Here is a 27,780-nt window from a genome sequence, read left to right on the forward strand (position 1 = left end):
AACTCCTTAAATGTAATTTATGCAAACTGGTTGAAAGGCTGGGTTTTGTTCTGATGTCACACTGGGCTACAACAGCTCAAGGGCTATCTCCATTCTACAGATATGTAGTGAAATCAGGAACTTCAGATACGTCGAAGGGAAGAACTCACCTCCAGACCTTTTGAGGGAAAGTATGAAAACTAATTAGGGTCCTTCCTGTCCTAAGGTCAATCACTGCAAAGGGCCTTCAAGGAGTTCTGTTTTAATTTTAAAAACAGGATTGATGTTTTAATTTTTATTTATTTTTATTTTGTTTGATGTCTTTTTGCAAAGCTGGATAACTGAAATTAGAAAATTAGTTCACAAAGAAGTTGACTGAATGTTGCAAACTTGCAAGATGGAAGGATTTTCCCTCATTTCCCCTGTGAGTATATGGCATTAATTCCAGTTTTGTGTCTTTGGCTTTGCCAACAGACTGCAAAACAAAATATGTATGATTTGTTGTTGAAAAAATGCCGTTCTTTTGTTATTTATAATACTAGAAAGTTTTCTGCTGGCTCGTGGGTGTATAAAATTAGTGATTTGTTATTTAATGAATGGATGGGAAGTTAGCATTTCCCCTCTGCTTCTTTTATCTTTTCTGCCTTTCACTGATATGACCCCATACAGTATTATTTTATGGGTATAATAAGCCAGCAGGCATCTGGGGGGGTGGAACTTGGCTTTGTGGTTGACTGTTGGGTTTTGTGTGATACTGTAGGTATATTGTAATCTATAGCTAAATATAGGTTTTGGTGTTACCATACAGTATGGTTTTAGGCGACAAGGGAGAAAACAAAATACAAAGGAAAGAGAGTTATGTTCTATGCATTTTAGGATTGTCCTCTCTTTTTAGGGACTGTATTTTCTTGTCAGTATCCGGATATTTCAGAGGAATTTCATATCTTTGTTTAGAACTCTTAGCTGTTACATTAAACAGAAGCAAAATCTCTTGAGCTCATCTGGTTTTCCCAACTCCTCCATCTTAAATGAGACAAAGGGGCAAGACCTCCCTGCTTAGGTTGATCAGATGGAATGTTCAGGGGATAAAAACTATTCTCTCTCTTCCCCCTCCTGCAGACTGAAGCATTCATTAATATTTTACTATATGCTTGTTCCAATATTCTTGGTCGTTTTTATTTTTATTTATGTTAATTAGTATCAAATTAATAATTAATTTGGTTGGCATTTATAGTTTTCTAAGCACACAAATGCTGTCTTATATATTTGGAGTAGATTTCATCCGTGCTTAGAAAACTGGCAGGCCAGAAGTCCACTGAAATACGACCCATTGCTAAACATGTTTTCTCAGAAATACGTCTTTCTTGATCAAGTGGGACTTCCTTGTAAAAATATTTAGGTTTGTAGAATTTAAACAAATGCATATTTAATTTCAAAGCTGCCAATGAATCTTGCTTAACTGTGTAGGAGTACATATTAGGAAAAACAAGATAAGCAAATTTGATTTTTTTCTTATCACCTGACATATGGCTGTGTGGTTGAGCAGGGCAGTTTTCAGTTGCACTTTAGGATGCAGTGAAAGTAAGTAGAATACTAAATAATTTTGGATGTATCTTCATCAACATCACCATCACCACTGTAAAGTAGTTAGACTATGTAGAATACTAAATTATTTGGCATATAGTTTGCAAAACCACCCCTTAATAAGTCAATATGAACTACTTTGCATTATCTCAGGCTACTATTTTTGCACACTTAGAAGGAAGCCTCACTAAAATAAGTGGGCTTAACTTCTGAATAACCATGTGTAGGTTTGCACTGTAAAGTACTTTTATTGCAGAAGATTCTACAGGTTAATATATCTCATTGCACTATTTGCCAGGATGGGAATACTCCATGAATACCGAGAGCCAACAAAACATATACCTAATGCTCTGTGTTGCTGGTTTACTTGCCTACTTGGTCTTTTTTTACCGAGCATTCACCCTGATTTGTTTGGACAAATTTTGCATTGAAGTTATACCGCACCACTGCAGTTGTTTGTAAACTTACTTTATTTAACTTTGCTGTTCATGGAGCATTCATTAAGACTTGCTTGTGCACAGCAATTATCCCACACTTTCTGGTGCATTTTCCTATCACTTTTCTCATCACAAAAGTTCATGTTTGTTTTTGGTTTTGGTTTTTAAAAAAGCACTACATACACCATATTTGTGCAGCATCTGATTTAATCATACCCACAAAATAGTGGGAGTTTGGAAGTGGCCTTTGAGTATTTTCACAAAGGATGCTTGGACTGCAATTGTATGTACACTTATTTGGGAGTAGGTTCTATTCTATTCAGTGTTATCAGGTTGCAGTAACTGCTTTGTAATACGGCATGTGCCACTTACTTATGAATGGTACACAAAATACGTAGCATGACTTTTGAAAATAAAATGTACATTCTAGTCAACGTCATGGGCAAATGTCCCACCCTGGACTCCTCCTTTGGAAGGGTTTGATAGAAATTTGATAAATAATAATTTGTAAAAGTTCAAGCCATTCCTTGCTAAAAAGAAAAAGTTACAGAATGCTGAAAAATTAAATAATGCTTACTCAGTTTAAAAAATGCCAAATTGTGGATAGTCACGAGTGCCAATTGTGACAGCTTCCCATGGAATGAGAATTGCATATTGGGATTTTCCTGATTTAAAGATGATTGGAGTTATATTCTGATGAGAAGTTATCTATAATTCATAATCCCCAACATCTTGTAGCTTTGCATGTATTTACCCTAGGTTGGGGTTGCAAATTCTTGTGTGTGTGTTTGTGTCCACGTCGGATAAGGCAATATCCTGTTTAACAGGATGTAACCAGAAGCAGTCATGGGGGTATATGATATAACCCTTTCCAGTTAAGTGTTACTAAAGTTGCAGCCCTATGGACACTTACCAGAAAGCCGGGCCAGCTCAAAACATATCACCACTAGAGGCAGGACAGCAAATTACACTCTCCCCCAGGTCAAAGAAGTTAATAATACAGAAAGTTAAGAACATAAAACAAACCTGCTGGATCAGGCCAATGGCCCATCCAGTCCAGCATCATATTCTCACAGTGGAAACAGCACTCGGCTCACCTGCGATTCCCAGCAACTGGTCTTCAGCGGCGTAATGCCTCTGACAGTGGAGGTCAAGCATAGGCATTGATCCCCTTATACAGTGGTACCTCTGGTTACGAACTTAATTTGTTCCAGAGGTCCGTTCTTAACCTGAAACCATTCTTAAACTGAGGTACCACTTTAGCTAATTGGGCCTTCCGCTGCCGCCATGCTGCCACCGCAAGATTTCTGTTCTCATCCTGAGTTAAAGTTCTTAACCTGAGGTACTACTTCCGGGTTAGCGGTGTCTGTAACCCGAGGTGTTTGTAACCCGAGGTACCACTGTACTGCATGAATTTTTATAATCCTTTTTTTTAGCCATCCAAAATGGTGGCCATTACTGCCTTCTGAGGGAGCAAGTTCCATAGTAATTGCGTGCTACGTGAAGAAGAGCTTTCTTTTATCTGTCATGAATCGTCCTACATTCAGCATCATTGGATGTCTATGACTTCTAGTGTTGTGAGAAAGGGAGAAAAAGCTTCTTGACCCACTTTTTCCATGCTATGGGTGGCCAATTTATTTTTCATCTGAGGCAGAGAATTCCACAAGCACGTTTCCCTGGCAATAAAAATGAACATGTCTGAAATCTTAAAAATTGCTATCCTTTCATGATATCCAGAAGGTAGCTGCCCAACTTTGATCTTTGGTAGGTTTAACCCTGCTGGAAAGTATGTTCCACTGAAGTCACTGTAACTTACTTCTGAGTAAAAATGCATACACTTGGACTGAAAGAGCTGTATGGCTGCCAAGGCAGGTTTCATGATGTGCCATTACAATTTTTTAGCTCCCTCTAAAGATTAAGCATGTTTCTGTGCACTTTTTAAATGTATTTTTTGTTGTTGTTGTCATAGGGGCATTTAAGTGGTTCTATGTGCACATACATGTAGAAATGTTATGAGAGAATTGTCAGTTTGCATAACTCCTCCTGGGGAGATACATTTTTAGAACCCTAAATATTTGTTGAAACCTGTTCACAGATTTTCACTGGAAATGGGACGTGGACAACCAATTTCCATGTAGCGCCACTTTGGTTAAAAGTTGGGGGGGAAATGTAACCAACAAATAAAACAAAGCATCTGAAAAAGCAAGCTATAGAGCTTGTTTTTGATTTTGCAATGAAACTCCTGTTTTGGTGCTACTTGAGGGAACAAAAGTCTTTTTCTTTTTCTTTTTATAACCGTTTCAGTCTTTAAAAAAGGGATGCATAAGAGAGCGAGGGCAAGGGAAGGCCCATAAATTGTTCTCCACAATCCCGAGGGTATCTTTTTTGACGTAGATAAAGTACTACAGGAAAGGACAGGATAAAGCACGTGAGGCTTCTCTGTGTGTGGGGGGGGTAGGGATTTGACTCTTGCACCTTTAACAATTGAATGACAAGCTATACCTGCTGAAATCCCATCTTTTACACAACTATTAAAAGTGCAGGACCTCTGTCCTCTTTTTCACCTGGCCACCCTAGTCGCCAGTAACACATAGGTGCAAACCCTGCCTTTCCAAATTGTTGCAGCCCCAAGAAAATGACAAGCTCCAAGCTTTCTGCCATAGAAATGCAAGGTTAATCATACAGCCCTAGTGTAAAGCAACCCCATTGTATATGAGGGCAAGAGTGGTTCTGCGTATTCCACTGCCAGGTGGCCAACATGGCTCACAGATACCCTTGTTGAAGTAGCGTAGATAATATAGTTGACTGGAGTCTTCTGGGGTGGGGTCCTGCCTTTTCCAGGGATATTCCCCACGCTCCCACTTTTATTAGGACATGAATATCTTTATTTCCCCAGGACAGCCCATCTATTTGTCATTAGACCTTACGAGGGTCCTTTGCCACCCCACCTGTCAATGATTAGGGCCAGGCTAAGTAAGTAAGGTGACTGGCCACAAGCCACACATTTTGAGGTACCATTAAATAGCAGTGACTAGTCAATAGGAACATAGGAAGCCGCCTTGTACTGAGTGAGTCCACTCGTCCACCTAGCTCACTGTTGGCTACACTGACTGGTATCTCCTCCAGGATTTCAGGAAGGAGTCTTGCCCAGCCCTACCTTGGAGATGCTGGGCTGGTAAAGGTAAAGGACCCCTGACAGTTAAGTCCAGTCACGAACGACTCTGGGGTTGCGGCACTCATCTTGCTTTACTGGCTGAGGGAGCGGACGTTTGTCCACAGACAGTTTTTCTGGGTCATGTGGCCAGCATGACTAAGCCGCTTCTGGCGAAACCAGAGCAGCGCACGAAAATGCCGTTTACCTTCCCGCTGGAGTGGTACCTATTTATCTACTTGCACTTTGATGTGCTTCCGAACTGCTAGGTTGGCAGGAGCTGGGACTGAGCACTGGGAGCTCACCCCGTTGCAGGGATTCGAACCGCCGACCTTTTGATCGGCAAGCCCTAGGCTCAGTGATTTAGACCACAGCGCTACCCACTGCGCTGGTACATCCTCCTAATTATCTAAGTTTATGTAATACTATATTTTAACACCATTGTATGAGACATTTGGCTTTCCCCTGTCAGGCACCAAAATGCCTTGGCCAGACTGTGGCTGGGTCACAAACCATAGTAGTGGCTCAGTGTTAAAAAACAGTATTGCCAGCAAAGCTCCCCAGGCTTCTCCTCATCTGCCTTCTCATTTGCCTTTCACTGTTTAGTTAATAACTCATTTGTTCACTGGGGCTTTTAAAAAAACACCAAGCAGAAGTTGCTCCCCTTGTTCTGCTGCTATTTAAATGTTACTTACCGGTATATTTTTTTTTAAAATTGCTTCAGTTAATTTTTTATTTTCCTTTATTTTTATTTTATGTATTGTTTTTATTGCAGAGCTTAATGGTCGGTTGCACGTTGCCCTTTGGCAACTTCTTGGGAAGATGATTTTGTACATATCATGCAAATGAAATCTAACTAATGTTTTTGGCTTCATCAGTGAATCCTACCTTTCCCTGAGAAGTTGTTTGGAAGTGCTGCTCATGCAGTCAATATCACATGCTCAAAATGTAAGACTTAGCAGGGAAGAAAGAAATCCAGGACGAATGATGAGAGATGTGCATAATAAATAAATAATATCCAGAAGCCAGGGAGGTTGATATGCTCCGAGAAGGAACATTTAATATGCTCTTCTAATCCTTTCTAAAAACCATACAGTTATTTTGTAATTCTTTCCAAGGAAATGAGGTTAGGTCTGTCCGTTAAACCAGCCTCAGCTGTGCATCACGGGGAGTCATGTTGGGTATTTCTGAATCATCTGCCAGAGAAAATTCATATCATAATTTAAAATAGCAATATTAAAATGTGGTGCATTTATGGAGGAATTGGAATTGGCTGTATCTGGAAATGGACAAATCTCTCAAGTTCAGCTCTCCAAGTTTCTCATTTTTCAGTTTTTGATTCAGTTCTCAACATTTCTGCAACAATGTGTAAATTTAATTTTTTCATGAAAATTCATCAGCAAATCTTAGTGCAAATTTCTCCCAATAAACCTATTTTTGTATGCAGTTTTGACTAATATACAAATTTGTGCAAGCAATTTCCCCTAATATAATGCATTTTGTATTCTTCTTTCACTAATATATGCATTTTATGCACACTTTATCCTGGTAAAGGGACCCCTGACCATTAGGTCCAGTCGTGACCGACTCTGGGGTTGCGGTGCTCATCTCGCTTTATTGGCCAAGGGAGCCGGCGTACAGTCATGGGGATTAGAACCACCGACCTTCTGATCGGCAAGTCCTAGGCTCTGTGGTTTAACCCACAGCGCCACCCGCGTCCTTACTTTATCCTGGTATATACACTTATTAGTTCAGATTTGTTTCCTGGAGAACCTCATTACAAATCAGAAGACGTGTGAATTTTGAATGGTAGTTGTGTTTCAGTTTGCATATTATTGTTATTTTATATGGTAGGTTCACCTTTAGATGTGAACAGAATCAATTTTCTCCCCAGCTGTATCAGAGGTTGCATAAGTCATATATTGTTGCCACTCACTGTCTCCCATAGTTATGATCTTGACTAACGTTCAGATTGTGCCCTAAAAAAGTCTTTTATATTACAATTTCTCTCAGTGCATAACAACTGACCTGCAGACAGATACTCTTTAAAAACATACAGTCACAAGTCATTCTCGTAGCTATTGGGGGCAGGGAGCTAGCTGGGGATTTTTTGCCCCGGGTGAAGTCTCCAGAGGGGCACCCTTGAGGCTCCCAGCCTGTGTAAGCAAATCTGCATGGGTATGTGTACCAAATTGGGTATCTGACCCGGGTAAAATAAAGCCTAGTTTTGCCCGTGCACAACGTAATATGGGATTCCTGTCTGATAGTTTAAGGACTACCAACTTAGAATAGTGGTAGAACAACTAATGCCAAAAATAAAGTGAATCTGTACTATAATGATTTATGCACTGATGTGAATCTAGGAGATTTATGCAGCATGCAATAGAGCTAATTCTGTGGGGAGGGGCTCGGCGCTCCTGAAAACAGGATTGACATCAAAATAATAACTCCAATTGTACATAAGAAAATAGGAGCCTAGGAAGAGACCTTCTGGATCAGACCAAAGGCCTATCTAGTCCAGCATTCAATTCTTGCAATAGTCAACCAGAAGTTTACTGTCTCATGATTAACAGCCATTGAGAGCCTTTTCCTCCATAAATGTGTCCAACAATCTTTTAAAGCCATCCATCATGGTGGCTGTGTCTACAGTCTTGTATTCTTGTAGCTCTGTAATCTGGTGTATGAACTTAAAAGGCTCCTTCAGCAACAGCTAGGATGTTCTCACTGAGTAACCTCCCAGCTCGCACTATCATGGGGTTCCAGTATGAACTTTTTACAGAGTCACTTGCATTCCAGTTCATTTCCTTGCCAGAATGGCTGCTTGTGCTGTTAATAAGGCTTACGATGAAAGAAAGAAACCTACAAGATGGTTAAGCGTTTCACCTTAACTCTGCTTCTTAATGACAACAGGGTCATATGATTTACTTTACTGTTTGTCACTGTAATGTACTTTATGGGGGAAATACAAGCAGACCCCACCAAGACTAGAAATATAAGCAAAGAATCGGGGGGGGGGGGGGACAGAATGCAGGAAGCACAGTTGGTGCAACAGTTCAAAGCAAAAAACCACATCAAGCATTACTTTCTTTCTTTTTTTGCATTAGAGAAAGTAAAATCACATGGACTTTAAAAAACTATCACAATAGGATGCCTTCTAAATATATACTTTCTTGTGAGCTGAATAAGAACTGATATTTAGTTTATGGTAGGAGATGGCTGTTGATCTGCAAGGACCAAATACACCATAAATACATATTTGTGTTTAATATGCATATTTTTTAAAATGCAAACAGCCACTGGCAGGAGCCCGGCAGATAAATGTTTGAGACTGCAGCATATGTGGAGGGAGTGTTTAATTTTTTCCTGCCCTCTTGTTATTCAGATGAAAACTGATCTTCCAAAACTGCACTTGCATTGGGATGGAAGCTCACATGCTTCTCTGTATGCAAGAACCCTGCTGAATCAGACCAAAGGTCCATTTAGTCAAGAATCCTGTTTTCTAACAGTAGTCAAACATGCCTCTTGGAAGTTGTGGTGGGGCTATATTCTATCCCTATGTGTAAGCATAGGAAATGTTGTGACACTTTGGGGGAAGAGCCATACCTGAGTGGCTCTGGTCATGATTTGTATGCAGAAAGTCCCGGGTTCCACCCCTGCCAACTCCAGGTAGTTCTGGGAAAGACTGTTGCCTGAAGACTGGGATAGCTGCCTCCTAAGAGGAGAAGAATCAATGGCCCAATTTGGTGTAGGCCAGCTTCCTATATATTGTGAGAATGCCACAGAGCCCAGGTTCCACTCCACTGTGCCCCTCTTGTGTCTTGTGGAGTGTTGCCAACTCTTCTCCAGCCTGGTAACTGGAGCCAAAGCCTCCATAAGGTACAGGAAGTTTCGAATGTAGTGTAATATACATAAAAGTGGCACCCAAAGGCTGCCCCCCCACCCGTGGTTTCAGAGGTATCATTTTCCAGGAGTCTAGAGGTTCAGGGTGTGTGAACTCCTGCTGGTTTCTGCCTGTCCACCAGCTGGCACAGATATGGTCCTGTCAGCAAGGCCTTGTGCTGCCTTCGGGGTTTGTTTCCTCAGCTTGTTACAAGGTTGCCCAATGAGAAAACAGACTTTTCCCCAGCGCATTTCCTGAGCTCCTAGTGAAGGCGTGAGAAGCCTCCATCTGGATGAGCCCATAGTCCACAAAGACTGGCCACAAGACCAGAGAGAGGAAACAGCAGGCAACTTTCAGATCCCTTTCTGACTTACAGTTCTTTGAAACGCACATAGGCTTTTCTTTTCTTGGCATTATAAACACAAATGCTGAATGGAAAAAACCTAAGTGGCGACTTGCAGGAGGGTTTTCAGGGCAGACTTTGTATCACCCAACCTCTCCAGTTGTACCTATTTGATTGCCATTGCATTTGCTATCTAACTTCAGTGGTGAGTAGCACGTTCTTAGCATTTATTTGCAGGGCTTTACTCTCACATTCTTAGGCTGAAGGTGCCTCTTCTTGCACAAAAGGAGTGCGTGCTGCTGACCCACACCTGCAAAAACATGTGACTCACCAAGCCAAATACTGCAATGTACTGTGGTCCACCAGGTGTTAAGCAACCTTCCTGCTTACACAGTCTTAGTCAGACAGCATGCACAGGTGGTTTCTTGAGCTCCCTGTTGGGTGCTGTGCATGGACTGATGGCCTCTATTCCTCTTGTTTGGTCATGATTTGTACATGCCCACTTTAGTGCCTGTCACTGCAGTCTGATTGAGCCATGGAGCTATGAATAAAAATCCCACTTCAAAACTGCAGAAAAATGTTCAGGGCCTTTAAATAACTCCTTTCTCCTAGAATTACATAGTTACTTTGGACTGGAAGGCTGTAAATTAAGTTTCTGTTTTGGTTCTAAGACCATGTATCTTTTTAAAGTCTTAGACTGGTATATCACACTGAAATTACACAGAGGGTGCTAATGAGATGCACTTTTGTGATACCCCAGAGGGCTCTTCTGAAAAATACCAGACACAGGTCAGTTGGAAGTTTATAGTTTCAAGGCACGAGCTGCTTACTCCATGTGCAGAATAGCTTCTTCACAACTGCTGCATACTTAGGAAGCCCAGCTGATCTTTCTATATTGAACAGGTTCTTAGAAGCATCTTGTAGACAAAGTCTAGGAAAGCCATGTCAATGCCAGTGCTTGAGCATGCTGGCTGGGCTGAAAGGGACTACAGTCAAGCGACTTGGAACACCTCTAGTTGTCCCTTTTATTGTGTGGGGGCGGACCATGTGGATCAGCCCCACCTCCCTGCAGAGGGGAAAGGTCATGGAAAAGTCTAGTTGCACCAGGAAGCGATCTGACCATGGCACTTCTTTGTTATTGCTAGAACTTAGTATCAGATCACCCACTTCCACAGAGGTAAACACCAGATCTAAGGCATGTCCACGGTAATGAGTCAGGCCAAACTTATTCTGGGACAGCCTCATGGAGGCCTTGCTTTCCAGAAAGTCGTGAGCGGCCCCTTGTGAGGTTGTGTTGGCATAGATGTTCTAGAGCATGAGACATCATTCGCTAGGTGTTGTGGATTTAAATTCCTCTGTCACATCATTGTAACTAACTGACAAAGCCAATTCTTGTTCAATGTATAAAATCATGAATGAAGGATGGTCAGGGTGGGGTAGACAACAATGCAAACAAATAAGGACAAGAAAGAGGTAAAGAGCTAACAGAGCAACCACAATAAACAGGGTCAAGAAGCGAAAACAGGAGACCAGAGGCAGGGCATATCTGGAGGGATGAGGGTGGGATGGCTCCTCCCCCCTGTTTCATGCTATAAAAGCAGCCCCTCACCCACAAACAGTGGCAAGCAAGCTCAGATGGAGACAGGGCCATCAGACAGACATAGACAAAGGCAGAACAAAAAGGCTGGAAAGAATCTGCAGCTGCCGCCTGTGCCACTTCCAGGGATAGCAGAAGATGCAGATCCATTCCAGCCTTTTTGTTCTGCCTGTGTCTTCTTCCCTGTGAGTCATTTCTGCTCCATACTCTGTCCTTCTCACCATTGATTATCAGGTGGTTGTTGTTTTTTACAAAAAACTTTGTCAGATGGTCTAAGGCAGGGGTGCCCAAACATTTTTCAAAGAGGGCCAAGATTTGATGAAGTGCACATGCGTGAGGGCCGACCAAAGTTGCTGAGCTTTTTTTAAGCCCCCAAAACGGACTTTGGACATGCCTGGTCTAAGGCCAGGGTGAAAAGGTGTTTCTTCAGGTGAAAACTACATATTGAGGATGCCAGACACACTTCTGTGGGAAGCAAATTCTACACCTTAGAGGCGATGACAGAGAATGCCCCCTCCTGGACTGCTACCCCCCCAGCTTCTAAGGGTGGTAAAATGAGCAAGGCGGGCCCCCTCTGCCTCCCTGAGCCTCTAAATGCTTATAGTTTCTTATTGATTGACAATTGGGTTGGGGGATGCACATCATGAGATTAAATTCCCCTTCCTACATGATACAGGGAGTTTCAAGAGGGAAGAAAGAGGAAAGAGCACCTTTCCCACCCTCTAGGACTTCCCCTTCCACACTACATAGAAATAAATCAAAAACTCAGATTCAGGGCTGACACTAACAGTCCCAAACCTGAGTCCCAAACCCAAAACAGTCCCAAAACAGTCCCAAACCAAGGCAGGAGAGGTTTCAGAGCAGGGGTAGAAAAAAAAAGTATGTTCCCCCACTCTCTTTTCTAAAACTTTTTTGCCCCTCTGCAAATATCCAACAGTCCTTCAAAATTGCTGTTCCACGATGACTGGATCCTGTTAGCGTCTGTGAAGTACATTGATATATTTTGTGGTATTTTGTGGTTCCCCTTTGTGTGCGTTTGCAATATCCTATCATTTTGTTAGCCTTTTATGTTACTGTACCTCCTTTTTAAATTTTTGCTTTTTAAGAACTTACTTGGAGTGTCTATTGCTCCCACACAAACATCCTTTTTTCAGCCTTTGTTCACTTGCCTTCTATGGAGAAATCTAGATATTGTCATCATCATCATTTATTTATTTTTATGCTGCCCATCTAACTGGGTTGCCCCAGCCACTCTAGGCAGCTTCCAACAAATTAAAACATCAAACACAGTAAAACATCAAAAAACCTCTCTTACAATCATCAACATCCAACGTTTTCTGTGTTTTCTCTGAAGTGTGTCAATTATTTTTCCGCACAATACAATTGCAACACCAGCCTGTCCAGTGTGGGCTGGGAAATATACATCTCAGGGCTTCTGTGCCTTTAATTTAATATCTCCTGTTTGCAGGTCTAACCTTGCAATTGCGTCTCCTGCAGAGAATTTCTTACAGATAGCTTCCTGTAATTACTCCAGAATCCATTCCCAGAGGGGAGGCTTTGAAAACTGCTTTCTTCTCAGTATTCTCTTTTTGTTTTTCCTCACATAAAGCAGAACTACGCTGTAAAAAACACACAAAAAGTTGACAAGGAAAGCAGTTATAAAGACCTCCCCTCTCTATAAGAACAGAAATGACTTTGCTTCAAGTAACAGAGGTCATTCAAGAGCAAATGAGACCCTATTCTTCATTAATCCCACCCAACCACAATCAATACCAACCATCAATCAATAGGAACTCTAAAACAGGCAGGAAACTGTCTTGTTTCAGGCTAGACCCAGACTGGTGAGGATCCACAGCAAGGTGTGCAGGCAGTCCAGAGACTGAGTATACAGGAAGCAGTGCAAGCAAAGTCAAGAGCCATCTCAGTCTGGTCACACAGAGGTAGTAGTTCAATCAAGGGCCCATAAACAGTAGGCCAAGCTAAGGGTCCAAGAGGAAGGCACAGGGTTGATGGGAATACAATGTTCCAGGTTACTCAAATGCTGGATCTAGACACATCAAAGAAGCGTTTCAGTTAAACACGTTGCAAACTTTGTATGAGAAATCAGGTTAGCAAAAACAGAACTCCATAGTACCATCTGGTGCCACAGTGTTAGAATGCATAAACAACGCATATAAAGCACTTTTTCTTTGCCAGTGCAGCTGAATCCCAAGACTAGTATTGAGACTTTTAAGACAGAGCCCAACCCAGAGCCCAGCTAAAGCCCACGTTTTCTGCAGAAAGCCCTCCTTATGAGGAGCCTTTTACTCACAAGGAGTCCTTCTGTGCAACTGAGCACTTCTCCTTACTGTGAGGACCTCGGTGTGCCTCTTGAGATGTTATTGCTCTTGGGGGATATTCTGTCTCTGCTTCATAAGAGGAGGCATCAGTGTGAGCATGACAGGCAATGATCTTTGGCTGAATGGAATTTAGAAGTGAGCAAACATAATAGAGGGCTTGGGGCATGGAGAAAGTCACTGCTGGATAATAAAACTCCATTCAAAGTGTATTGCAGGGCCTCCGTTTTAATTTCACTCTCAATTTTGGAAAAGCAATACCTCAACAACATTAAAGAGCTCTAACATGGGTGTAACCAAACTGATATACAGATGCATAGTATACACTGTTACTCATTGCATACGTAATACCAAATCTATTTATCTATCATTAATTCTGGTGAGAGCTAAAGCCATAAACTGAAGATTTTTGCTGTATACCCAATGTGGGCATTTGTATGCTATTCTTATTTTCATAATTTGAAAGCTACAGTGTTTCCAGATCAGTAAAAAATGTCCTTAAAAAAACTTGTAGCAGGTAAATATAGAAATCAGTTTCATAATATTCACAATATTCCAAGCCTTTCTATAACTATTGAAAAATGCTACATTTCTGCATTCAGCTTCTAACTTTTAGTTTAGACTAATTTAGCAGCTCTAATAAAATTGCTCAGTAAAGAAAGGTTTTCCATTGCCAAGCATCTGAACAGTAATACTGTTGGGTTATTTCAAAATCTTTGTTGAATTCTGAACTAAGTCCATGCCAATTTTGCATGGGCAAGATATTGCAATATTTAAAATGGAAAAAGAATTGGAGTATTGAAAAGAGACTTGCAGAAGAGCTAAAAATTTGTGGTAGTTACTAACATAAATCATATTACAAAACCAAACACTGTTTGGGAATTGTGTCTTACTGGGCAGAAAGTCCCAGAAAACACATACTGTGACAATTAGCTGTCTACAGAAGCACTAGGGCCAAATTTCAAAATACTCAGAGAAATGCAATGCACTGACTGAAGGATCAAATTTGCAAATGCAGAAAATGAAATGGTTTCATTCATCCATTCTTTTTGATTCTCTTCCATCTCAAAAATGTTTCCCCAAAAGTTGAAAGCCAGTTCGAATCCTATGTTTCTAAGAATGTCCTGTTTCCATGAAGTGAAAGATAACAAAAGCTTTTTGCTGTTGTGTTTTATTGGCATAAGAATAAGGAGATCTACAGGTGCTCTAGCAAACTGGGCTGGGACAATCCCCCAATATACTTCCATGGTCTGATTTACTTATTAACCCTCTGCATCTGTAATACCAAACTGCTTTTTAATTTTAGCTTGGATTCTGTAATCTCCCTAATGATGTTATAGTTTGTATGGTTGTACCCTTCTGATTGTGGTGATAATACATATTCTGCCCCCTACTGTATTTCTCCCTACTAATACCACTCTTGTGCTGGATCCCTAAAAATTGCTGATATGCCCCAGCTAAGGCTCTCAGCTATTCTAAGGTCTAAACACATGGGAGAGATAATGTTTTAATGCTTTCCAAACACTGCTTCAATACATTCTCCACCATTCATGTTAATATGTATTGTTCCAGCCGACATACATATCTGCAGTGTTTTGATCTTCCCCAATCCTATCCTTTTTGACTGGCAGTGGACATAATGTTTGTCTTTGAATGCTCATGTCCAACAATTCCTCCCTCTTGCAGCCCTCTGAAGATCTGATATCCTATGAGTCAGACATCTACAGGCAGTCCCATGACAGTTACCAGTATCTGAACAGTGATGCAGATAGTCATGGCGGTAAGTGAGCTGTAAGACTAGAAGACTAGAGTGATGGGTTTGGGGACATTTGGAGGAGGAATGATGTGTCTTGTCTATTAAGCACATTTTTCAGTAATGATGTTTCATATGCTTTATGCTAGCACTGCTACTTAGTTAAAGTAATTCCAGACCACCTGGATTACATTAAAGAACACAAGCAACTTTCAGGAAGTAGTTAACTGTTGCACCATCATCTCATAGACCAGGTGCAGGGAATCTTTAGTCCTCCAGATGTCGCAAAACTACAACTCTCATCAACCCCAGTTAGTATGTTCAATGACTAGGAATGATTTGAGTTATACATCAGCAATGTCTAGGGAGTCAAACGTTTCCTGCTCCAGTCATAGACTATAAGCTAGATTGTTTGCTTATTTTCATTGCAGCTCCCACAATACAATATATTGGTGACAAGGGATTGTTTGCTGTAAAGCAGGCACCCCCAAACTCGGCCCTCCATATGTTTTGGGACTACAACTCCCATCATCCCTAGCTAACACGACCAGTGTTCAGGGATGATGGGAATTGTAGTCCGAAAGCATCTGGAGGACCGAGTTTGGGGATGCCTGCTGTAAAGGCACCTCTGGAATTGTTAGAACAACATTCTGAAGTCAGACTAAAGCTGCTTACACAAAAAATTTTATTCTAGAATCCATGGAGTCCAAGTACCTTTTTTTCCTTTCTAGTCCACGCAGTCTAGATCTATTGCAGGCATGGCCAAACTTGGCCCTCCAGATGTTTTGGGACTACAATTCCCATCATCCCTGACCACTGGTCCTGTTAGTTAGGGATGATGGGAGTTGTAGTCCCAAAGCATCTGGAGGGCCAAGTTTGGCCATGCCTGATCTCTTGTATATATTTTTGCCCTTGAAAAGCACATACTGAGAAATTATTAAAACTGATTCTGTATTACTTAGCAGTGTATCCATTTGAAAACCACAATAGGGGGCTTATCCACACCTGTCCAATGGCATTGTTGGTGTATACCAAGATCACAATCACCACTTCCTTCTTTATTCACCTGGGGCATGTTCAGGGAGGAAAAGATGTGGATATTCTAATCAAGGGGAGAATTTTCAAAGGTGTATCAAGAAACCATAACCATCCTTGTAGATGGCAGATCTAGACTCAATCTAGATTGAAAGCAGCATGTTGAGGACGAACAGGAATGATACCGGATTGAGAAAAACTACATTTTGTGTGTGTGCTACAAATGGATTAGTGTGACTGCAGCTTATGTCTGTTAGGAAGGAAGGGAAGTGTTCCCCCCGCCATCTCCACTATGACTAAAATGGCTGCATTAAGCAATATTTAAAGTGAGTAGGCCAGCTTCTTGTGACTATTCTCCTGAGTGGCTTTCCAATAAGCTAATGAATGCTATTTCTTAGGTAGAAAAAAAATGCCCTCTTTGGCATTCCCCTCCACAAAACTTTAACTTTATTAAGAGGGAGAACAGAATTCAATCAACTAGAGTTGACCCCACCATCTTGTTCCCTACTATGTTCCTCCACTCCAATGGAGGACACAATCACATAGAGGATAAGAGAGTGAAAAGGGCTAAAGTGGTGCCCAAACATTTGCCATTGCTAGTTCCCTTTACAGAGCCTTCACGAAATTATAAAGACACAACACAATTTTATTTACTGAAGAATCTATATATTGCCTTTCAAAAGAGAATTTTCTCAAGGTGGCTTGCAATTATAGAAACATCTAAAACTGATTCCTAAAAATATTTAACTTAAAACAACAGCATATAACACATTCTGATCAGCCAAAAAGCCAAAAAGCCTTACAGATAAAAGACATATCAAATCCCACCTCATCATTTCAACTGAATTGAAATAAAAAAGGCATTGCAAACCCACTTAAAAGCGAACAGAGACGAAGCACACATTTCTAAACTGGCAAAAATAGCTAGATAGCCAACCATCTAATATGCAGATTGTTGTTGTATCTAATACTCAGGTGGTGGTGGTGGTGTCTAAAATTTCTTGGCCTTGTGAAATAATACAGGTCTTCCCCTTATAGAAGAGAATAGGGAATGGAGCTCTAAATCATGGGCTGTTTCCCCATTCCTGCTAAGGAATAATGCATGTGTCTACAAAAAAGAGCAATCTCTTAATTTAGGTGTTCCTGGACTACAACTCCCACCATCTTTGACCCTGTTGGTCATACTGGCTAGGGTTGATGTGCATTGGAGTCCAACAGCATCTGGAGGGACTCAAGTTCCTCATCCCTGCCTTAATTGGTTCATCTTTAGCTGTCAGACTAAAATGGGTTTATCTGCACACTGTTATCCTCATTGTCAGGAGTCAAGTGTAGGTTAGCAATAAACACCTGGTGTCAGTGAAGTTAACCTTTTATTCAAAGAAGCCAAAACAGCACAGGCCTAGTGATCACAGCAACTCTTCCCAGTAGGTATTGCCCCAGTGAGGCAATTGCGAAGACTGAAGGTCCCTGCCTTCCCACAGCTGCCTAAGTCCCCTCCTCTCCAGCATTTTCCCCAAGCAGTCATAAATTGCGACTGTGTACAACCAATCTCTTTTCATTTCTCTGCGTGTTCTAGGACACCAAGGGGAATAGGAGCTTGTTGAGGCAGGAGGGGGAGACTCTCTGGCTTCTTCAGCAGCTACCTCATCGCTGCCTCTTGGCCCTCATCCACTTCTGCCTCTGAGCCTGGACTGCTCTCTGCCACAGACTCTTCCTGCTCACTAAACCCTGTTGCCCCTTCAGCTTCTGACACCTCCTCCTCCAGTCTTCTCCTTCTGACCACTCATCATTGTCCCCCAACCAGTCCCCTAGTTCTGAGCCTTCTTTCCCTGGGGTTCCCTTGGGGGTTCCCCAGCTGGTGTCTCCCACCACTCCTTTGCATCCAGCCAGACCATAAGACTGATGCGTACAGGCACATGAATATATGAACCTTCTTAAGTGCATGGAATAAAACCCTGCCTCAGGAATACTTTGCATTTTAATATTTGCACAGAAGGAATGCTACAATAAAGTAGCTCTCTTAGGGGACAAGGGACAACTACATGGCAGTAAAGAATGTCCCCAAATGTCAAGGCTCAGTCACTTGTCATTTGCAGTTTTCTTTCTGTAGGACCAAAAAAAACCTACCCTGAGGTTTAGGGTGCTTTTTCATCCAAGGTAATATAATTTTGTTCTAGACAAAACAAACTAACAAAAACACACACCCTGACCCAGATAGGCAACAATGAGTGCCCAGATTTCAGATTTTTCTGAAAGACACAAGGGTGCCCAGGACAAAAACAAATCCCAAGAAACCTACTGTTTTTTGTCACTGGAGTGCTCCCCACCCCACTCTAACCACAGCCAATGGAAAATATAGAAAAACAATTGATGGGAATTCTCAGACAAACTTAATGTATTCTGCCACCACACATGTGGATTTGTTTTGAGACATTTTACTGTCTCTACTGATGCATTTCATTTGACTTAGGGTAGTAAAATGTCCTCAAACACTGTTTGTGTAAAATATTTTGCCCTGCTTAAGAAGCAAGATTTATAGATTGCCACTTAGCAAAGCTTCTGAGGGGCTTACCCACACACCCACACACCCCAACTCCAATCTCCTTTGCCCATAACAGTTGCCCTGTTAATTAACACATGGGAGAAACAAGCCACCTGAGCTGTTCTCTTGTCAAATAACTATGATATATGCAGAGGAACTAGACTTCTTTGAAGAAAGAGAAAAGAGAAAGGTCCATGCTAATTTGTATTTTTCTCTTTTGTTGTTGTTCTTTCTCTTCCCACTTTCTGTATCCTTCAGTCTCTCCTCTTGGGTTAAATCTTGTTACTACTGTCAATATGAAAATCTGACCAACTTTTGTTTGAAGTTCCAAAGAAGGAAGGAAGTGGGTTACAGAAACACCCCGCGTGTAGCAGTCACCTAGAAAGAGGGAGGGGTAGGCCGCAAAGAATTTTGCCGATCATACCTGACAAAAGTCACTTTTTGATTTTTGATTGTTTTGTAAAAATCCTGTGTTAAAGTTTGATGAAATCAAGAGTGAAATATAAGAAATATGGATGATTTCTGGGTAGCTAGTAGCTAATATTTAATAAAAGACGGAAACATGTAAAAGTCCTCCCGTATGAATGATTTTCTTTGTTGCTGCGGACACACTGTACCTTTAAAGCACATTCAGAACACATAAATTATGGGCGCTCCAGTTTGTTAAGGGTTGCTGGGATTTTTAATTCTCTGAGGGGTAAATTACACTGCCCAGAATTCTTTGAGGGGAAGAATGGGCTTCAAACGTACAGTGTATACACATCTGAAGTGGGGAGCAAATATACCACCACTCTACCCCATGGGTAGAGATAGAGGAAGTGGGTCTTGTCCTTCCTTTAACCTTTCACTACATTAGACAAACACTTTCCATGTCTCTACAGCAAACAATTCTCTCACATCCTCTTTCATTTCACATGACATTTCTCAGAATGATTCTGGCATTTAAAAGCCACCCAACTTGTATGGATATTTCACTGGAGAACAAACAAACAAAAACTTCACCCTTTCTCCACACCATCTTTAGAGCTGGACATAGGAACCAACTTCTAGAGGCCGTAGGGGCTTCAGCCCCCACAATAAAATATTTGAGGGAGCTGGGCCCCCCACAAAGTTGATGGGCATTGCCATTCAAATAGTGTGTGTATCATGTGATCGATTATGTGGGGCAGGGCTTACCTGGGCCCCCACAATATTTTATTCACGTTGGCACCCCTGGAGCTAGAAGCGAGGGAAAACAGACAACCACCACCACTGAACATTTGTGAATTGCAAAGAATGTGTAGGAGTGTAAGTGTCATAGCTTAGTAGCAAAACACATTTGCATGCACAGGGAGTTTCAGATTCAGTCCCTAACATCTCCAGTTGGAAGGATCTCAGGACTGGAGGGGTGGGAAAGAACCAGAACTTTCATTTGGGTTTGGAAATGAATCAGGATCCAGCAAAGATAATAAAGTACTGGCATAACATGTTTCTAACACCCGATGTGTTAGCATGCTGAAGTTTCCAACCAACTCAAATTTCTGTACCATTTTCAAAGGCAGTCCAAGTGAATAACTCCAACCAGAAGGTTACAAGGTCATGGCTCACTGAAGCCAGGCTTTCTCTGTCTAGATCAGGGGTCATCAACCTTTTTATACCAACCACCCACTGATGCATCTTTCTTGATAGTAAAATTTCCTTACTGCTCACCAGTGCTTGATGGAAGGAGGATTCAACTTGTGGCGTAGAACCCCCTACCGCCCACCTAGAATCCTGAAAGGCCCACTAGTGGGTGGTAGGGACCAGGTTGACAACCCCTAGTCTAGATTGGTCTATAATTGGCATACCACCCTAAGCCAATGAAAGTGTTCTGAGCCTTCCTGTGTCTCTAGGGACCAAGCAGCTCCATACTATGAAACTCCTTCCTTAAACATGAAATCCCCTCTAATATGTTGTACACTACCCAACCAGGCAGACAGATCACACAGTTATGGCACCTATACATTGTCTTGGGTTTTGCCATCACCTAATCCATTACCATGGGCAAGAACTGATTTAGCACCCCACCTGAGTGGAATGAAAAAGAGAGATAAGTGTCATCCATCTACACAAGACAGTGCATTCCAAATTGATGGATCAAAACTGAGATCCAGGCAGTGAGTGCTTGTCGTGCTGCTCCCTGTACTTGCTTGGGCCTACCAAACAAGGATTGATCCAGTAGCGGACGATGGTGAGCACACTGCCTTTTAAATGTCCAACAATGCTCCAGAGTGGCACTTTATCAGGGCACTGTGGGGAATTTTAAGTGGAGAGCAGCTCACAGCTGCCTGCTGATGACTGCAGTGCTGTTGTTCACTGCCAACAGTAAGTCGCACACGCACAAATGACTCATTGCTCTGAGTTTGTGTTTCAAACCTGTTGAGATCTGCAGAAACCTAAATCCTGCCCCAGATAACAAGATCCAGTTCAAATTCCACGTGTTTGTCTGGAAACAAGATCCATGTTGAACGATACTGGAAAGAGTTGTAGCTAGCTCCTTGGTACTGTTTATAAACAGAGAACTGAATGATTTGCTTCTGTGTTTAGCAGGTGAATTGTTTTTATGTCCATCAGACCACTGCTGGGAATATCACCCCCACCACCTGCACCCGGAGTTTGAGACCTTTGGGGACAACCACTTTGCAGAGCTCCAAAACGTCCAGCCACCTCAGTTGCAGCAGCTGTACCGGCATATGGAGATAGAACAGATGCATGTTCTAGATCCTGGGATCCCTGCCACACACTTTGGGATCAACCACAACCATCAGGTACAAGCATCACCCTGTTACTTACATCTGTAGAAATGCCTTATTGCTTTTCTTTCTTTTATTTTCTGAACACCAGGTTTCAGTATGAGGGAGAAGAGACCCTGGCAGGAAAAGTTATGGAAAATCTGATCCACAGCAGAAACTGTTGCTGTTCAATCAAACCATGATACTGACATAGATGAACAGAGATACCAAATGAGGGTTGAGATAGATGTTGCCTGCAGTAGTTTGTAGCCTTCCCTTGACTTGAACAACAACACAATGCAAGCTGTCACTTCAAGAGCCAAATTAAATGCAGCACTTGAAGTTGCATACTTATTTTTTTACTAGAAACAGTAGGCATGAGGACATTAGGACCCAGACTCTAGGGCAGGCATGGCCAGACTTGGCCCTCCAGCTGTTTTGGGACTACAATTCCCATCATCCCTGACCCCTGGTCCTGTTAGCTAGGGATGATGGGAGTTGTAGTCCCAAAACAGCTGGAGGGCCAAGTTTGGCTATGCCTGCTCTAGGGCATAGAAGTTTTAATAGCCCCTTTCTTCCTTGCTGTTGTCCCAACAATAATCACCCCCCTGAAGGTGCTATTAGCTCCAGAAGGGAAGTACCCATTGGCTCCTTATGGGGAAATGACAGGATGGAAGGAATTGCATGACATTTCTTTTATCCAATCCAAATCCCACACACCGCTAAGCTTACCCCACCTCTCCATGCCTTCCCTCCTACCCAGCCTTAGTAGGCCTGCAAAGAGAAGTACAGCAGTACCTCGGGTTACATGTGTTTCAGGTTACATACACTTCAGGTTACAGACTCCGCTAACCCAGAAATAATACCTCGGGTTAAGAACTTTGCTTCAGGATGAGAACAGAAATTGTGCTCCAGCGGCGCGGAAGCAGCAGGAGGCCCCATTAGCTAAAGTGGTGCTTCAGGTTAAGAACTGTTTCAGGTTAAGAACAGACCTCCGGAACAAATTAAGTACGTAACCAGAGGTACCACTGTAGAATGTTTTGCCCAGTGTTTTTTCCCTAAAAAAAAATGTTTAGAGGTACTCTCATTTTCCTACTCATATTGAAATACTGCCCCTCAGTGAGGCCAAACTTTCACAGAATGTTGAGGGGTATGCATACCCCTGCCCCCCCCCCAGGAAAAAAGCCCTGGTTTTGCCTACACGGTGACTCAGAGAGCAGCTGGATTCAGTGACCACTATTGGGTGTAACCAAACTGTTATGGCTACTCTGTTGTAGAGATGGGAATTTCCTTTCCATGGCAGAGAACACCAGCTCACCAAAAAGAGGAAAGGCACTAATATTCTTGGACTGTAATTTGAAATTGATTTTAAAAAGAAAAAAGCGGAGCAGAAACCATAAACAAACAAACAAATTAAATGAGCACACAAGAAGAGCAGCTAGGCAGGGAAGAGTTAAACATCCTTTCTTTGCACGATGCAGTCTTGAAGGAAATCCCCCATGCACCCACCTACCTAGAATCCCTCATTACATAACGTAACGTAACCACTTCAAGGTTTCAACCGCTTTGAGGGTTGTTGTCTTTTTTGCAATCAAGTTGAATATAAATTTTACAAAATATATAGTCAAATAACATGTAGGCCCTCAGAAACTGGCTGTGTGTTGGTGTGTAAATATTACAAATTAAAACACAGTTTCTTAACTCCACACTCACTGGATCCTCTTGTGCCTTAGGGCATCACACTAACTTTATCTGCACTCCTTCCCACTTGGCATTGCTGGTGAAGGAATACATTTTCATTGCCTCTAAGAGCTTTCATACGAAAGCATCTGCAGTTCTATGTGAGGGAGAATAAACATGTTACTTACATGGCACAGTGAAACAGTTACATTATCTTGCTGCTACTCAGCCCAGATGTGAAACCCACAATAGCTTTAATTGAAACCTCTTGAAAATTAATATTCCACATGCTATCACCTCAGTAAATGATGCTAGAAGGGGAAAAGACATGCTGGCTGCATGAGGGGCAAAATTTCACAGGCAACATTGTCTTCCCTCTTGGCAGAGAGATATTATTATTATTATTATTATTATTATTATTATTATTATTATTTACACCCTTCATGTGCAGACATATAGAAGCATATATTAGTTTAAATAACTTACAAAAATGCATGAAACTCTCAACTTCCCTTGCCTCTCTACTACACAAACACACACCCCATCTCCAAGGCTGCAGTTTTGTTTAACTATAAGGTGCTCAGTGTGACTCAGTGGATAAGGTCAGTAGTTTTACCCTTGAATATTTGGCAGGAAATGTGCACACATAGTTACCCAATCCCAGCCTTTCCAACCTTACTCATCTCCAGACAATTTGCCAAGTCATTAACCGCTTGTTGCTGTGCCCCTGAAGCAACATAATTGCACATTCTTTACTGAGGCATTTCGGAATAACATCAACAGAAAAACATCAGATGTCCAAAGCCTGACCTACTGGGCAACTGAAGTCATGGGCAAAGTTCCATTACTTATCTTATCTTTCAAGGTGCCCTTTCTGTCCCTCTTTGTTCCAAACACACTTGTGACATATTTCTTGTACATATGACCAAAGACAAGGACCAGTCATTTGCTTTTATGGACAAATGAAACAGTTCTCACTCTCTCTGTGTTTTCCCCAGCAAATACTACTGTGCCTTTTTTGCAGGTAAATGCACCTGTGAGTTGGCATGCCAATCAAAATGACATATTTCTGAACTGCTCATGAGTTGTTTGTAAGAAAGGGCCACATCTACACTAAGAAGAGAGCTCAAAGCATGCTCACAGTGCTATGAGACCCTTTTAGTATTATAATATTTTGTTGGAAGCTGGCCAGAGTTGCTGGAGAAACCCAGCCAGATGGGCGGGGTATAATAATAATAATAATAATAATAATAATAATAATAATAATAATAATAATTGTTTGTCTGTATGGATCCTGAGCATGCTAATTAAAAGAAATAACTTAAATGTGATTGACTGAGAGTTCTTTAATTTCCTGTGTCACTCTTGCAGCGACATCCACCTTCTTTAATTGGAGTATTTTCCATTCCCACCACACTCGTTTATCCCCAATACTTTTTTTGCTTCTGACAGGTTACATTTGTGCCTCGTACCGTGTGTGTGTATCCCTCTCACCACCGCAGTTCTGATGACGAAGATCCAGACAGACAGAGTCCACCACTGGAAGTATCAGATGGGGAGACTGATGTTAGGGAACCTGGCCCTGGGATTATAAGTGGAGAAGCAGGTAGGTGTTCAGCACTAGGGATGCAACTCACTGTTGTGTACTAGTTCATCTTTGGGTTGCTTTATCATTACTCTAACTTGGTCTGTTGTGGTTCACATTTCATCAAATTTGGAGCATCCCAGCCTGGCATGGTGATTTGCAAAAATAATATTTGTTATTCTCTTGACAGTAACATGTTCCCCTTTTACATAACGGATATCATTATATTCCTATATTTTTCACTATTTACAATACTGCTACTGCTATTGATTGCCCGTTATCAAGCAGCCATCCCCTGCCCCTCCCCCCCAAGCAGTTTTACTTTAAGCCATATTTACTTGGGGTGGGAAACAAATCTAAAGATTAAAAAACATTGCTTGCATGTAAATGACAGAGATCACTAGCAAGACATCCCTGACGGGAATGGGCATTGTAACACAGCAACAAATCTCGTATCGACTTCCCTTCCTCACGCAGAAGAAAAGATGGCAGGGCAATTGCTGCAAAATGCAAAGAAAGCAGCATTTTAAACTGACCTATATTTTGGATTATGGCATGTGTGCAGCGGCAGAGCTTCATGCTTTGGCACCGGGGGGCAGAGAACAGGCTGGGGCATGGCTGGTGTGCATCCTGGGGGTGTGGTGTGCCACCTGCAGGGGTGTGGTACCCAGCGTGGGCGGAACCCCACCAGGATCACGCTGCCAGGGGCGGTGCACTCCTGCTGCCCTCCTCTTCCTCCGCCAGTGCATGTGTTTGAGTCTGGTACAGAATGTTCATTGATGATGATGAAAGGAAGGATACAAAGTACACAGATGGGGTAACGTCTCTCTCCGCCCAATGAAATGTTGCAGAGGCTGGATGGGTGGACTTTTCCTTAGCATTTTGCAATTGTGAAACTGACATAGCTTTTGTGCAGCAATGTATGAGACGCTCGGAGAAACTCAGAGAATAATCATTTATTTTTTTTAAAGAATGCATATGTGTTTATAAAACTACTCCTATTCAATGTTATTACTTTAACTTGCTGCCCAAACTTTCCCACACACAATGATGCATTGCATAACTATTTAAGTAGGGAGACAGGGTAAGAAATACAACAATGAATGTTAATGGCTACCATTGTCACCTCAATAAAATAGAGTTCAATGGGAAATAAACTTCAGCATATCTGAATTGCACAACCAAAACAAAGACAATAAAGAGAGTAATGTTAGTTTAAGAAATAATTGTTCAATATGGCAAGATTTTAAGGAAGCAGTATTGTTCATTCAATCAGATTGTGTGTGTGTGTGTGTGTGTGTGTGTGTGTGTGTGGTATCAATAAAAACAACCTGCTTGCCTGGTAAGTGAGTGAACTGCTGCAGAGCTCGTGTACCTGTTTGATTATTGCAAAATTCCCTACCATCCCTAATCAACACCTTGCCCCATTCTACCTTTCTGTCCTTATTTCCTTCTCTAGCCTGCCAATGGCCATACTTCCCTCTTCCAGCTCATCTATACTGAAAACCTCCTGTTTTCTTGAGCAACTCCCTTGCCATCCCCTGCTGCACATGCAAAAATTCCAGGTTCAATCCTGGGGACTTAGACTCCTGTCTGAAACCCTGGAGAGCTGCTGACAGTCATTTTAGGCAACACTTCAACAAATTTGGTATAAAGCATTTGGTATAAAGCAATTTCTAAGGTCCTCACTAGAGCTGTGTGCAATTTGCCTCTCAAAATTCCCCACCTCATTTGTGAGAAGAAAAACTGGGGGGAATCATTTAACTGAATTACCTCAGCATGAAGAGAATTTCTCTAATGGTTTCTTGAGGGTGGTGCTCCCCATTCAACAGTGGCAATAATATTGTGCCATTCATTTTTTGTAAGTTTTTGTGTTTGTGCATTGCTGCAAGTGGAATCAGCAGCAACTATGATGGCAGTTTGGCCACCATTTTGCAGCCTCTTCCAGTGCTCTGAATCTAGCGTTGTTCTGGGCTAGGGGTGGGGGATAGCAGCAGCCACAAATATGTGGCCTTTTTTTCTAGAAGAGGGAATGAGAAGAAGAAAAATCCCAGGAATCTTCTTTAAAAGATGTAACGTTTTGGCTCCTTTTCAAACACGGCTTACTTTATTTCTTCCTACAGGCAGTAAAAAGAAAATCCGACTGTACCAGTTTCTTCTTGACCTGCTTCGAAGTGGAGATATGAAAGATAGCATCTGGTGGGTGGATAAGGATAAGGGCACTTTCCAGTTCTCCTCCAAGCACAAAGAAGCACTGGCTCACCGCTGGGGCATTCAGAAAGGCAACCGCAAGAAAATGACCTACCAGAAGATGGCACGGGCCCTGAGAAACTACGGCAAGACTGGGGAGGTCAAGAAGGTCAAGAAGAAGTTGACCTATCAGTTTAGTGGAGAGGTGATGGGAAGGAGTGGTATGGATAGAAAGCACTATAGTCTTTGAAGGAGAGACCCCGGAATAATGAAAAGCCAGATAATAAAGACACATGAGTTGGACTTAGCAGCAGAGGTTACCAAACACATCTTTTACTATGCTTCCAAAGCCCTCATCTCTATCTCCTTGAGGCGAAATTTCAACAGTGTTTCTGGTACGAATTCCCTTCTTCAGCTTTGAAATTCCTACAGAACCCAAATGCAACAGGTTGGACACCGCAGGAATTTTCTTTTTTTTTAAGGGAATGTATAGATATATTATTTTCAGAAAATATTTCATTGTGCTGTAATTAAAATTTGCAGCTGACGAAGTTTTTTGTCCTTCACAGGCAAGTCGCATTTCACCTTCAAAGACTCTGCCTTAGCTTACAGCTTAAAACTAGCATTAATACAGGCTCTGCTATAGTTCTCCATGGCTAGAGAGAAGTTTGCAGATCTTGGGAATATCTTACTGTGCAAATATTAATAACGTGTAAATATTTAATAAAATCAGGTTTAAGAAAAGCGTATTCCTGAATTAATCTGTAATGGGTCATGAGTAAGTCTTGCAATCACTTAGTATCTATCCACAACACAGACTTATTATTAATTAATCTGTAATGGTGCATATCTGCAGCCCAGATTTATTATTAATCATTCAAGCATAAAATGGTTAAATTGTAATGTGGAATTATCCATTTACTTAGAACGAAATATAT

At 41.7% G+C, this 27,780-nt stretch overlaps 1 protein-coding gene and 1 long non-coding RNA gene across 5 annotated transcripts in view; one reads left to right on the top strand and one right to left on the bottom strand.

The window, feature by feature from the left end:
- Positions 1-27,586, top strand: SPI1 (Spi-1 proto-oncogene). Of its 4 annotated transcripts, XM_083752687.1 has the most exons (6): positions 134-170; positions 313-403; positions 14,994-15,087; positions 21,203-21,423; positions 24,520-24,673; positions 26,776-27,586. In XM_083752687.1, exons 2-6 carry the CDS (start codon positions 359-361, stop codon positions 27,090-27,092), a joined length of 831 nt encoding a protein of 276 aa, XP_083608813.1. In that variant the 5' UTR covers positions 134-170; positions 313-358; the 3' UTR covers positions 27,093-27,586. The 4 variants fall into 4 exon arrangements, with proteins under 4 accessions (XP_083608814.1, XP_083608815.1, XP_083608816.1 ...); XM_083752688.1 differs by having other exon boundaries at positions 1-403; XM_083752689.1 differs by having other exon boundaries at positions 60-403; positions 21,206-21,423.
- LOC310851241 overlaps positions 6,130-27,780 on the bottom strand; it is a 28,121-nt gene continuing 6,470 nt past the window's right edge. Inside the window, exon 4 of the long non-coding RNA XR_014567636.1 lies at positions 6,130-6,347. This is a non-coding gene — a long non-coding RNA (uncharacterized lncRNA). The remainder of the gene's footprint in view (positions 6,348-27,780) is intronic.

This window comes from Podarcis gaigeae (genome assembly GCF_964106915.1).
Source record: "Podarcis gaigeae genome assembly, chromosome: 1".
NCBI classification, from domain to species: domain Eukaryota; kingdom Metazoa; phylum Chordata; class Lepidosauria; order Squamata; family Lacertidae; genus Podarcis; species Podarcis gaigeae.